Here is a 13235-nt window from a genome sequence, read left to right on the forward strand (position 1 = left end):
CCACAGCAAGAGAATGAAGAAACGACACATTTTTGGTCTCACAACATGGACTTTTCCTTCAGGGTATTTCCAGTTAGAGGAGGGTTGCAGAATGGTTATTCAGGGGGTCTTGAAGGTTCTCCGAGACGGAGATTGCAGTCCCTACGGAGGTGGATCTTCATCAAGTGCTGAAGTTGTGTAAAAAAATTAAGGGTAATAAAATGCCCACTGTCAAGAATGAATTCAAACATTATTTCATAAGTCAGAACTTGCACGCTCTTTACAAATTACATTGAGATTCCATGAATACTGGTATTTGAACTAACTCGGAGAGATGACAGTCCTACACAAGTAAGTATTTGAAAACCACCTTTTTACAAAATATAAAATGCAAGTACATGAAAAATTGTTTGAATTCATTCAAAAGTCAAACAGAGTAAACCTTAAATGCTTCATTAAGCCCTGGCACTTGATACAGGTAGAGTTAGCATAAGCAGAGCAACTACAAAATTATATTCCTTTTAAAATTGGAAATACACAATGCAAATACATGGAATATTGTTTGAACTCATTCATAGATCGCATTAGTTATAGTAAATCCTAAATTAAATTTAAAAATATTTCCAGGCATTCTCACTGCTGATTTTCTGATGAAAAGAGGTATTTGAAACAGACAAGGGTAACGCACCTAAAGAGGAAAAAAAAAAAAAAAGTCTCCCAGCTATGACTTCCCATTTTCTTCAGGTACTAAGGTACCTAAAAGGAACAAGCCTTGAGTTTGTATTTAGCCCAATTAACCATTAAATCGCAAGCCCAGTGTCTGGTAGCACCCAGTGTCTGTGCTATCAGAATGGTTTCACGCTAGTTACAACAGGAAGCTACTGACATACCAGATCATCTCACCTTCTACAAATCAGGAATTTCAAGCAGAGCAATGACTGCTGAATTCAGATGATTGTCTCCTCCCCGTTTGCACGTGTACCTGTTGGCACACAACTATTTCTAAACTGTCCACACCATTTTCTGCTACTCATTCTACAAACTCCAACAGGAAAGTCTTCACAGTCACTCAGTTCTCTTCGTACTTCTCCTGAACTGCTGAAGAGAAAGCAAAGCTGCTTCTCACAGCAGGGATGACACAGCAGCTTTTATTGTTGTTTTGAAAGAAACTTTTACATGAAGCCTGACATTTACACCCATGTTTTCTAAGACAGTCTCTCACATGGTTTTCTGAGCCCGATCATCCAAGAAAACATGCTATCACTCATGATTCGTACCTTTATCCTCTCTCTTGCACTGTCAGCCATTTCCCTCTTGTCTCCGTATCGTGTGTTTCTCTACTCAAAGGAATGCCAAAACCCACTTTTTGGGAGTGTGTCAGGCTTTTCACATGGTGCACACACACATTACCCAAGCTACGGCTTCAAGCAAGCACACAGTCTGTGACTTGACTCCCAGAATGCTTCAAACTCCATTGTTCTAGGTTAACACCACAACACACTGTCCAAGAGTTCAGCTGGTATCACGTCACCGAGAATCTCAAGTCAGTTGTCACTAAATTAAAATCAGATGTACAACAAAGAATATGTTGAAAAACTGCACCAAGACACTATATATTGAAGTAGGTTCCCACCCACGATGTAGTTAAGATGGTCCTTCCCACCAAAGGGTCAGGGTATCACTCCACCATCAACTCAGGCCACTGTCTTGGTCTTCCAGGGTCATAATTCATACCACCACCAAACAAACACTGAAGTCTACAGGACTGGCTCTCAAAAGACGTGTCCACCAGGATCTGGACAATATTGATAATTATCCTAAATGTCCATCTCATAATATTAGGCACCACCTGAAGCAATGCACATGCCAAGCAGAGGGCTACAGCAGCCTGAAAAATTATCTGAAAGAAAATCAAAGTTCCAAAACTCAAACCTCATAAAATTAATTCCTGAAAATACTCGTTGTGTCCCTTTTTCTAAGGCGGGTCTTCACGCTGTCTGAGGAAGGGCTAGCACAAACTCAAGCTACTGCATTTCCTCAATTTTGTTTTTACATGACGGTTATAGGAGTTGCATAGCTACATATATATAGCTTGAATTTACTGGATCCAACACTAATCTTTTTTTGTGAAAAGTCATCTTAGCTCTTTCTCGCCCTTGTGCAATACCTTCCATCTCAAAGGTAACAAATTCCTTCAGCTGTACATTCGAAGGTGGGACTATCAAATGAGTATTCTGCTTGCTCACTTGAGATCAATCACAATCTCCTAAAGTCCCTCAGGCTACATGCGAGGGCACACTACAGATGAGAAACTCAATCTGTCTTTGATAAGTACCTTTTTAGTTATTATTCTGCAAGCTTTTTTCTCTCAAGTTCACTTAAAAAGGCTTTCTTGCCTCCTCCTTTCCTACACACAGCGCTCCATTCACCTTTTTGTTAAGTTTTTCATAACACAGCATTAATTCTCCCCAGTTAAACTACTCCTCCCGTGACACTTGCACACAATGATAAGACCCGGGAATATTCATAGGAAGCAGAATTAGAAAGGAACTTGGGAGCCCCTCTGAACTAGGCATCCTACCCCGATGATTGTGATACTGGTGACTTATAGGATGGACCAAAACAGGTACAAGAAAAGCAATCAATGTTCTACATCAAACTCAGCCGCTAAGAAGCTGGGTAACAGCAAATCTAGACCACCTTCTGCTGCAAAGGAGCATTCACAACAGCCCTGCCTGCTCTTAGCGGGGCTCATCAGTCGGCATCCCATAACCTTTTCTGACAGGCTAACAAAATGGCTCTCCTGAGGAGAGCCATCAACAACCTCTGCGAATCACTTCCACTTTTTATTTTATCCAAAGATAACTCTTTCAGACCGATATTTTTTTCCAGGGAAAGTGGCAGGATTGCAATGAAATCCTCATGCTTGCTGACAGTTTCACTTATAGTTCATTTATGAACCTCCAAATTTGTTACAGTACCAAGTTGGTTACTGGAGGCACAGCAGCAAGACAGTCTAAGTCACTCTCTGAAGGCTAACATTAGCACACGTTACAGGAATGGCCAGACCCAGAGAGATCCGCAGTGGTGGATGACAGCACCACTCCTGGATGTTTTGAAAGACAGACAGACTGTTAAGGGAACTGTTCTTCTAGCAAAACACCTCTCAACGCCCCAACAGTGAGAAGTTGTTTTCTGTTTGGAAGCACAAAGATTTATTCAAGCCAGCTATTATTTTCTAACTCAGAAACCAAAGGAAATAATGGTGCAATAGAATTAAAAGCCCAGTAAATACTTTAATTTACAAGAATTCTGTACCACGACTCCTAATACTGAATTCATAGAAACTGTTCAAAATACAAACTCTCCTCCAGAAACATGAGTTGTTCTATATTGCAATATTCACTCACGGAGAACAGAAACAGGAAATCCATGGTACCAAGTGAGATTCCAACATTGCTGCTTAACACAAAGGATAAAAATATCCCCACAAGCAAGCAAGCAAAAAACCAACCCAAAACCTTCCTAGTAACGTATATGCAGAAAGATCTTATATAATTTTATGTGGAAGGTCACTTTAGCAGGTATCACACCTTGAATAAAGGTGCATAATTTGTAAGGTAAGTAAATTATTAAATCAAACACACCAAAACCACCAAAGATTTTAACAGCAAACAATGTAGTGGAACTTAGATATTTCAAAGTTAGAAAAGGATGAGGTCTTGGAAACCAAAAGAGTACCTGCTGCACTACCTGCTTCATCAGATTTACCTTTAGTGTACATCCCACACCAGCTTAAAAAGAGCCCAATGACTTAACTTACACCTTTCAGTTATAATTATCTTCCACAATGTTATAAACTGGTGTAAAATATAACACACACAGAGGCTTAATATAGTGTTAATATTTAGATTTTTGCATTTAATTGCATTGGAGCCCATCACTTCCCAGAAAAACATCTTTATGTTGGCTATAAGAGCAGACAGAATGATGGTTTTGTCATTAAGCATCAAACATTTGGCAGTGCATCAATAATTCTCTTTAATTTGCTTTACCCTCAGAAGCCGGTGTGAGCTGTTGGGCCCTGCAGTGTGCTTCAATAATAGTGCATTAAATGGAAAGTATCTATGCCTGGCTGACCATTCTGAAAGCTGTTTTTGAGTGGCCTGAAATCAGCTATTTGGATTCCCCACAGAGTCTTGGCTTCAAAAATCAACAGAACATTTGTAATGCAAATAATCCACCATCTCTAGAACATCATCCTAATAGTGAACTACTAGCGGTATGAAATCTGCAGGCACAACAAACCCCAAAATATTGGCATAAACCTTCTAGTGTTGCTAAAATATGTAAACACATACAAAAAACCATGAGTAAAACAGCTGGGAAAGAAAAAAAAAAAGACAATAATAACCTTGACTCCCAACATTTAGTAAATTACTACAGCAGGCCCAAGCTGGATAATATAGTAACATTCACCCTCTTACTAAAAAGCTGGTATTACACACAGTAAAATCAAAGTTAAAATACTTAAAACTTCAGGACGTACCCAACAACTGTGTGCCATGAAAAGTACCATTGCTTACAACCCAGCAAATAAACACTAGAAAGCAATAATGGCATACGCAGCTCTGCTTTTTTAATTCAAAAAGGCGATGCAAATTGGGGGAAAAAGACTTGGTCTGTCATTATACGATTTTATTTCTAATGCTCACGTTTTACAGCTTCTGCAGCAAAAGTCACGCTTACCTACTGCTTAAATTAAGGACAGAAAGAGTAAATACAGAGAACTCATGGTACCCCAGTAATAAAAACTCCCAGCTGCCTCATACTACTCAGCCCACTACACCTACTCCCAGTGGAAGGAAGACAATCTCCCCTGTAGCACGTCCTCATCCATCCAGGCCTTAGCTCTCCGTAACAAGCTCTGACGAGCTCAATGCAACGAGCACATGAGGAGAAGATTAAGCAAGAAGCTTCTAAAGTGTTTCAGTGCTTGGGGGCGGGGGGTGTGGAGTTCTCTTAGGCACATAACTGCTCAGGCAAGAACATCTCATGGCTAAACACAGGGCATCCAGCAGCCCAAAAACTCTCTGAGTTAGCCAAGCAACTAAATAAAGCTGCATCAAACAAAATAAGGTCTTCAGTTGTTGAAAACCTTAGCGATAAAACTCAACAACACAGGCTGATTTTACCACAGCCTTTTGTGAGAACTTCATACAAAGTTTAATTGCCAATGTCTTGACTCAATGAAAAGGTGAGCCAACCAGACTGTTGAACACCGAGATAAGACTTACTTATTAAGGACAACCATAAAAAATAAAGTAAACTGAAAGTAGGAATGTCCTTAATTCCCACCTCCCCCTAACTGATTCAAGTTGATTTGAGAAACTATGACTCATTAAAGTGACAGAATATATACCAAAGTAGATGCAAAAGCAGTTTCAGGTATGTAGAGTGACTGGTTTAATAAGCGGACACAAACCCAGTCAGAATGCTTGATACAACTGCATTTATTTTCTACAATTGCAAAGATCGGGGGCAGTTTATTTGTGTAGATCCTGTGGTAGATCTCAGAACACCGACAGACAAAAAACGCAGTAAGCAAACTTCAGCAAAGGCCACATATCAGGCTCTGCCTGCAGAAGATTTCATTGCCTTACTTGAAAACTGACTTTTAGGGAGAGCAGATTTAAATACTTAATGCTGTATTCATGGTTAAGATTTCCCAAGCACACATCATCTAGCAGATGACTGGAAGCAGAAGAAAACACCAAGTGTGAAAAAGATGCTGGAGTCTCCTTCTCTGGAGATATTCAAAACCTGCCTGGCCGCGTTCCTGTGTGACCTGCTCTAGGTGGTCCTGCTCTGGCAGGGGGGTTGGACTAGATGATCTTTCGAAGTCCCTTCCAAACCCCTGACCTTCTGTGATTCTGTGAAAATGTAGTTAAGTATTTGAGACCTGGGAAGGTATTCCAGGCCCAAAACAAACACAACGAAAAACCAAAGCACAAACTTACCAATAACCAAAAAGCCCAAACCCAAACAACCCCCACCAACCCCCAAAAGTCTACGATTCTAGAAAAGGCTGTTCAGGCAGGAGGTAGGAAAGCATTCACTTGGAGACAACATTATAACGAGACAGAACAAGTACTATTGGACTTACAGGTCAGGGAGACTAAAGCATATCTTGGAAGCGCATTAAGCACAGCCACGCCTCTCCATTCTGCTGCTGCTCTGGAGATGCTCCAGGCAGTTACACAAGTGATCCACACTGGCACTAGACCTGCTCAAAGGAGGAGGTTCTACAGCCACGTGTCTAACGCAACTGCTCTTCAAGAGCACCTCTGTTCCAACTGTTGTAGCGGTACCCCACCACTCCCACGCAGGAAGGCAGCCGAATGCTTCCGAGCTGCTCACGGTCCTTAAGCGAACACTGTGGTGCCTCTTTTCCAGCTGAGGCTATAAAGGGGGCCCTATAGCCCAGTGATTCAAAGATTTAATCCCAGAGGCATTTAAGCTTCCTGTGGCCATGAATTTGTTTTACTGATCTTTGGGAAGGGATAAAACAAAATCTCTCCTTGGCCACTCCTGGCAGTCTGAAGAATCAGCTTATTTTACATTTCAGATACTGAGTTGATACTGTTTGGTTCTTTAAAAGTTGGGTTGGTTCTTTTTTTTAGGCTTGAGATCTCTTTCAAGATCACAAGACAGATGCTCTGCGCAGCGATTCCTCACACTTCCAATTGTGATTCTTCTTACAAATTAACAGTTTCGTAAAGCCCAAATATTATAAGTAGTATTGATTAGAACTGAATTTCTGCTGTTAATACTCTTTGGGAATCACAAGCCACTGTAAAGAAATTATACCTGCAAATGCTGTTCTTCCAGAAGCATAAAACAATACAGCTGATCCTATATGTCACCATAACAAAAATCTCAGTGCTATCCATTTGTCTTTCTACATGCAGCAGATGTTCCTTACATTTTACTTATTACGGGATTAAACAGCAACTTTAGGAATTAATACCAGCATAAAACGAGTGTGTTTTGGTTTATCATTTTCATGTACTTCTGGGCATGGGGAAAACCCAAACAGGCAACCATTTGTTGGCATGTGTACAAACAGAAAAGCTCTGATCCCCTCCTGGCTGTGCAAAACACAACTTACAGCCCACCAAGACTCCGAGTTGGAGGGAAGACCTGAACAGAACACAGTCTTGATGCTGGCAATGGAAGGTTACTCCTTCCTCCTCTTGGTTGTGAAGACCTGCACTGTCTCTTGCACCAGTGCTTCTCCGGCACCTTGATGAGCCAATTCAATTTGTAATCCCAACCCTTTTTTCCCCATTAGATGAGACAGGCTGAGCGGATATAAATGCATGTTTATGGATGCAATGAGAAAGCAACACTGGAGATCGCCCTGACAAATCTGGAAGCAGAGGTTCACAGATATATACAAGCAACTCTGGGCTAAATGATGGGGCAGATACAGCTACACTTTAGATTGCTGTCTAGTATAATCTTCAATACAATGAGCAATTTACTGGCAGGCTAGCACAGAAAAACCTAAATTGGGATTTACTTACAATGCTGATCACAGTCTACTCTAGCAAACACCACTTGATTCTTATCTGGATATTCTTCTTTAATTACATTAGAAGCTTCCTCAAAAATAGGATGCAGCATTTGGCTGAAGCGGCACCTGTGGATACAACACAAAATCATAACTTCAAAATATTAATTTGAAATATTTTAATGGATGACTCAGGGAATATTTCAATCTTTGGATGAAAAAAGAAAAAAAAAAAAAGAAAAACTATTGGAAAAGGACATCTACTTGTAATCACCTCAGTAACAGCTGGATAAAAATAGGTTCAAAAATAACTTGAATTCAGGGGGAAAAAAAATAATTCTAAAAGAATATATAGTTAAAGATGTGCCCCCCTGCTTTATCTGCTTAAGAAACACCATTAATCAATTATAAGCCTTTAGGAAATATATTCTATTCAGAAAGTCTGTTCTTCATTTTTTCTACCTGAATTATCCCTGGGGAAGTAATTTTAAAAATACAGTAAAAGAAGTTACTTGGATTGTTGAGATTTAAATATTCACCATCGCCTTCAAGAAATATCAGCGAGATAACTTTATGAGGGTCAGCAACAGAAGTTGTGAGTATTGCTTATCCTATTATTGCTCATTTGGTATGACTAGAACAGACTGCTATCACAGCACTGTGAACAGAGAGAATCCCACACGTCCCTTCTTCCAGTCACGTCAGATTTTGAAGCAAATCCTCTCTTTCTGCCCTTGGAAAAGGCTGCAGGATTCTAAAGATGGTTTGGTGTCTTTGGGGAGGTGAGGATAACTAGTGCACAAGCCCATTATTAATATGTCAATAAAATTATTTTATATTCTGTTCTTTTAAATGCATGGCAGAATTTTAAATTGAAGATGTGTAACAGCACTGCAGAGGTGGTCAGAATAAGACCTCGTGGAGCAGGCTGGCAATAAAACAGCCTGCACTGAAGCCCTGCTTAAGCTTAACAGTGGAAGCCTGGGGATGCCGTTAGCTCTACAACGGCAAGCGTTCACATGAAGAGGCAAGGTTGGGCTCTCAAAACACAAACAGGGCTTGAGAAACCTGACTCTGGGCAGCACAACTTTATGCTACCCATTTATGTAGCGTGTATGTGTTACACAGGGCTTCCTTGTCCCTCATTCTTCTCCACCTTTACAGCAGCAATACTGATCTGTTCTCACTCAAAGGCGACATTACATCATAGGCTGGCAGCGTGCTCTGTTGATGGGTTATTACTGAATGCCTACATGTAATGATCATAATCAAGGCTGTAATGTTTTAAAATTATGGCCTACCATAATGTGAATCAACTTGCAAGCATATGCAAATCTTTAAATTCAAAGCAAATCTATTCTACAGAGGATTTGGCAACAGTTTTTGCACAAAGGATTTGCTAAGAGGATTTGCAAGGAGCTGTGCTAAGGTCCTCAAACAGGACATTTGTTACCTTCCTGTATCAAGTTTTAAAATATTGGTATCTTCCCTTTATCACAGAAGTATCAGAACATGGATTTTTAGCGTCCTGCAGTTTGTCTTTTGCAAACTCCCAAAATGATTTTTTCAATGGTGACCCCAACTGTCAGCACATTAAATTTACTCTCCATAGGTCTGCTTTCCTTGGTTACCTTTAACAAAACCTTTTGAAGTGCTCCATGACCCGCCAGGTATCTGTGGATCACAGACTGAAAAGAACCATCTTAAAAGTTTCATTTATTTACTTCTTTCAAAAGACAGCCTTTATAGCGTAATTCCATATGGAACAGGTAAGAGATTAGACCTAGTTTCTCACTTAACCAGTTACTTAGTTGTACTGTTGTTATAAAGAAAGACATTCCAAACAAATAGCTTACTTGGGAAACAAATGCAATCTCTCCAAACAAAAATTCTAATGGTTTAAATGTGCTTAGTATCAATTTAGTCTGTGGCAGCAAATGAAGAGATGCAAACTAAGTGAACACAAAAATCATCTATAAAATGACACAGGTATATACACAGGTTATTAAACTGATTTAGATTGGCATAATGGCTATCTTTATGTGAAGAAGTTTAAATGAAGGCATTAAAAACATCTTTACTGAGAACTTTCTTCCATATGAAAAGTCTGGGTATGAATTTTTCAAAATCACTTTTAAAAACCAATTACAATTGGCCCGACACTAGCTGAATGAATTATTAGTAAAGGCAAAGCGTGAATTTTTCATGTAAAGCTCCGTGCACTTGCGATTTCTAGGCCATACAAACCTACAGCCACGGACATGTAGCGGGATGTGAAAGAGGTGAACGGAATTCAGAAATCGAATCACCTACAGGACCTCTGATTCTGAAGGCCAACAAAGCAAAAATGCTCACAAAGCAAAACAGCAGGGAAAGGAATAGAGTGCAGTACTTTGGTTTATATAATCCTTTACATTATAAAGCTATTTACATCCAAGATTACTTTAATCAAGGAAGACAGAAAATTATTTATTTTTCTAACTTCATTTTCTATACTAATTTGCAAGTTAAATTTTATTTTCTCTGAATACTTTTCTGGTTTCTTCCTTGCTAAAGGACCTTTCAAAAATACCAATGGTGGAGCAGAACAGAACGTTTAAAATTACTTCTTACACAAAAAAAAAAAAAAAAAGGCATGTGTGCTTAAATGAATGACAATTTTGTATGCAAGTTTTGGGTTTTTTTTTTAAATTATAACTTCAACAACCATTCCCCCTAAGTATGTCTTTCACCACATCTAACCAATCTGGTCTCATATTCTTTCCTCTTCTAGTTGCTCAGATTTCATCCCTCAGTTATTTCTGTAGTTCTCCATTTGAAACATCTTCCAGATTAGAGAAGGAACTGAATTTTAGTGTCATTTCAAGCCTTTTTCTTTCTAGCACACACACACGGGACCAACACAGAATGGAAAATCAGAGTATTTTGGACTATCCTGTGTTAAGGAGCAAAAAGTTAATGAAATCCAGCTTGTTAAGAGGAAAAAATAACAATAATCAATTACATAGCATGTTATTCCATATTACTATAAAAGCTTTTCTCCTCTGACAGGAGCCCTGAATGAAACAAACAATGGCAGAACAGCAGAAGGGGAAGTTACCAGGATCTAAAAAACCAGGAGATAACTGGTTTGAAAGCAACATACAACTGTATTTTCCATTAGAAAACTACAGCCAAACATGACAGTTTTCAAAAGACAGAAGTTTAAACATAGAAAAAAAAAAAAACTTGTGTAACTTACCAATCAGCATAAAAATTAACTAAAGCAACATCTGCATTGTCTGAGAGGAAAGAAAAAAGAACACCGATGTCACACTGAGGCAAACTTCTTAGTGCTTTTATCTGAGATTATAAAAATCTGCACCAAAACTATGAAAGCAAGTATTTCCAGATTATTCAGCATACAGCTTAGTCTGATTGCTAGAAAACTGCTAGGACAAATCTTATCTGAAATATAATCTATATCAAATGGGAAAGCGATGAAAGAGGCCTTCAGTCAAGTATTTTATTGACTTTATTTATATATTAGACACTAAAAATGTCAATACTTAACATGTTAAGAACCAAAAGTAGTAATTAAGTGACACATAAGACAAAAAGTAATTCTGGATTTAAAACTAAGGCGCTCAAAGTCAGAAGTTGTACTCTAGTATAACTTTTAAGCATTATCTAGATTATTCTTAAGTGTTAAAAAAATCCAAACAGTTAAAAGCTGAAATATGAACTAGTTGGGTTAGAAGAATGACTAACACGCAGCCTGCCTGTGCAAATTGCTCTGGTCAGTCCTTACCCGCTTTATTTGCTAAGAAGCTGGATACTAAGGCAAAAGGTATCAGAGAAATCTTCAGATCCCAAAAAAGAACAATGTTAAGGGACACTCGGACAAAAAAAGCAATACTATAGGGATATATATGAGGCGGCAGTGAAATAATGCTCCTACACATTATTTTTCACATACCAAAAAAAGGGAAAATATATCAAAACTAGAAGGATAAATCTCCTGCCCAGAAATAAATTGTGATCTTTACACAATATAACCACCATGCTGTAAATTGATTTTTATTAGTAGCAGTGGCCTAGACATTGGAAAAAAGTGAATTAAATACTGGAATTACAGAATATCAGCCACAGCTTTCTAAAGCAGAAAGGTTGTCGATGAATTTGCACTATTGACAAATTCACAAAGCAGTTACAATCAAGATTAAGATGTTGGCAGCCTGGAAAAGACAACATGCTGGAAAAGATGACTGTTGAGAAGGCTGGGAAAAACCACCATCTTGATTCAAATTACAGCATTAAGATTGTCATTACCAGCAAGAAATGCAAGCGGTGAACAGGAAACTAACAAGCACCGAGAAATCTGGGGTTACCTCCCAAGGCATAAAGTATTTATTGAAAGTAATTGGATAAATTTAAAAAATACTTGCACTTGGCACATACTCCCTTTTATGAATAAGATCCTACAAGAGGATTTTATATTTTCCACTGCATAGAAGGTATTTACAAACAGATCTCATGTCACCTAATCATACAGTTACTGCACAAAGCAATCGTACAACAGGAGGCAGATTCTACTACAGACTTAAACAAAAGAGTATATAAAGATTTTTTTCCTTAATATATTTGAAACAATGCAATAACTTTTTTTCCCTGCTAAAACAACCAGATACAGGCAAACTGCATACTTTTCAGACAAGGAATATACATCTGTTTAATTTATGGGCCTCCTTTCCAAGAGCCACCAGAATCAGGAAAATGTTTCACCCGAGGAAAAGCAATGCTGAACCAGCAAGATGCTTAAGGCCCATCACCATGGGTTTCAGTTGCTGCTGGTTTTTGGGGAACTTTTAAAATGCTCGTGACAGGTTCTGGTCATGTCATCAAGCAGCCCATATCTGCAAACAAGATACCAGGTATTTTAGACACTTAAAATCCTCACTGAGATTACAATGAAGTCATTTGCTAGGCAATACATCAGACAGCTAATTTTCATCATAGGCATTTAATACTTCTGTGCTGATTGTGATTCATATATTCAAAGCTAGGGTATGCATATGCATTTAATAACATTGCAAGCTTCACACAGATACGTGACTGTAGATGTACAAAGAAGAAAATAATATTCAAAGTACTCACTTAAAATGTCATCTATATTTCCGCTATCTAGACTTGTTATTTCACTTCTTGTTGGATTAAAAAGCCAAGACACCTAAAAAAGAGAAAGCACACCAGTAAGGTATGGAAAGTTTCAGCAATAAAGTAGTAACTTATCTAGGATTGTAAATGTTGCAAAAGCTGGAGAAGAACAGTAAAAGAATTGTAATTCAGTCAACACATTTCAGATGACAGCAGTACTACAAATATACAATACAAATAAACACTATTCACAGACATAACATACTTTCCATTTAAAGCAAAATTTGCTCTCTCGCCACGTGATTCTCGGTCACGTTGGCAGAAACATTACGGTAAATTTTGTACCTTTAAGAATAAGTTACAAATTCACTTTGAAGCAAGAAACAAAACCCCATTTTAGCCACCTACCAATCCCAGAGAGCCCAGAAGCGTGCAGGCACGGAGGCGTCACCCAGAGACAAGTAATTCCTTCTGTCACTTACAGGGCTCATCTGGCTAAAAAGTTTCTCATTAGGTGAAGCTTGCAATTGCCTCCATTTTTATT

General features: G+C 38.6%; 1 protein-coding gene across 1 annotated transcript in view; it reads right to left on the minus strand.

Moving 5' to 3' along the window:
* ERP44 (endoplasmic reticulum protein 44) overlaps window positions 1-13235 on the minus strand; it is a 54644-nt gene that overhangs the window by 21432 nt on the left and 19977 nt on the right. The window contains exons 2-4 of the mRNA XM_086469123.1: window positions 12692-12764; window positions 10797-10836; window positions 7569-7684 (exon numbers count right to left, since the gene is read on the minus strand). Coding sequence (XP_086325249.1) covers window positions 7569-7684; window positions 10797-10836; window positions 12692-12764 — 229 coding nt within the window. The remainder of the gene's footprint in view (window positions 1-7568; window positions 7685-10796; window positions 10837-12691; window positions 12765-13235) is intronic.

The sequence above is a fragment of the Leptosomus discolor genome, chromosome 8 (assembly GCF_034619465.1).
Source record: "Leptosomus discolor isolate bLepDis1 chromosome 8, bLepDis1.hap2, whole genome shotgun sequence".
NCBI lineage: Eukaryota > Metazoa > Chordata > Aves > Leptosomiformes > Leptosomidae > Leptosomus > Leptosomus discolor.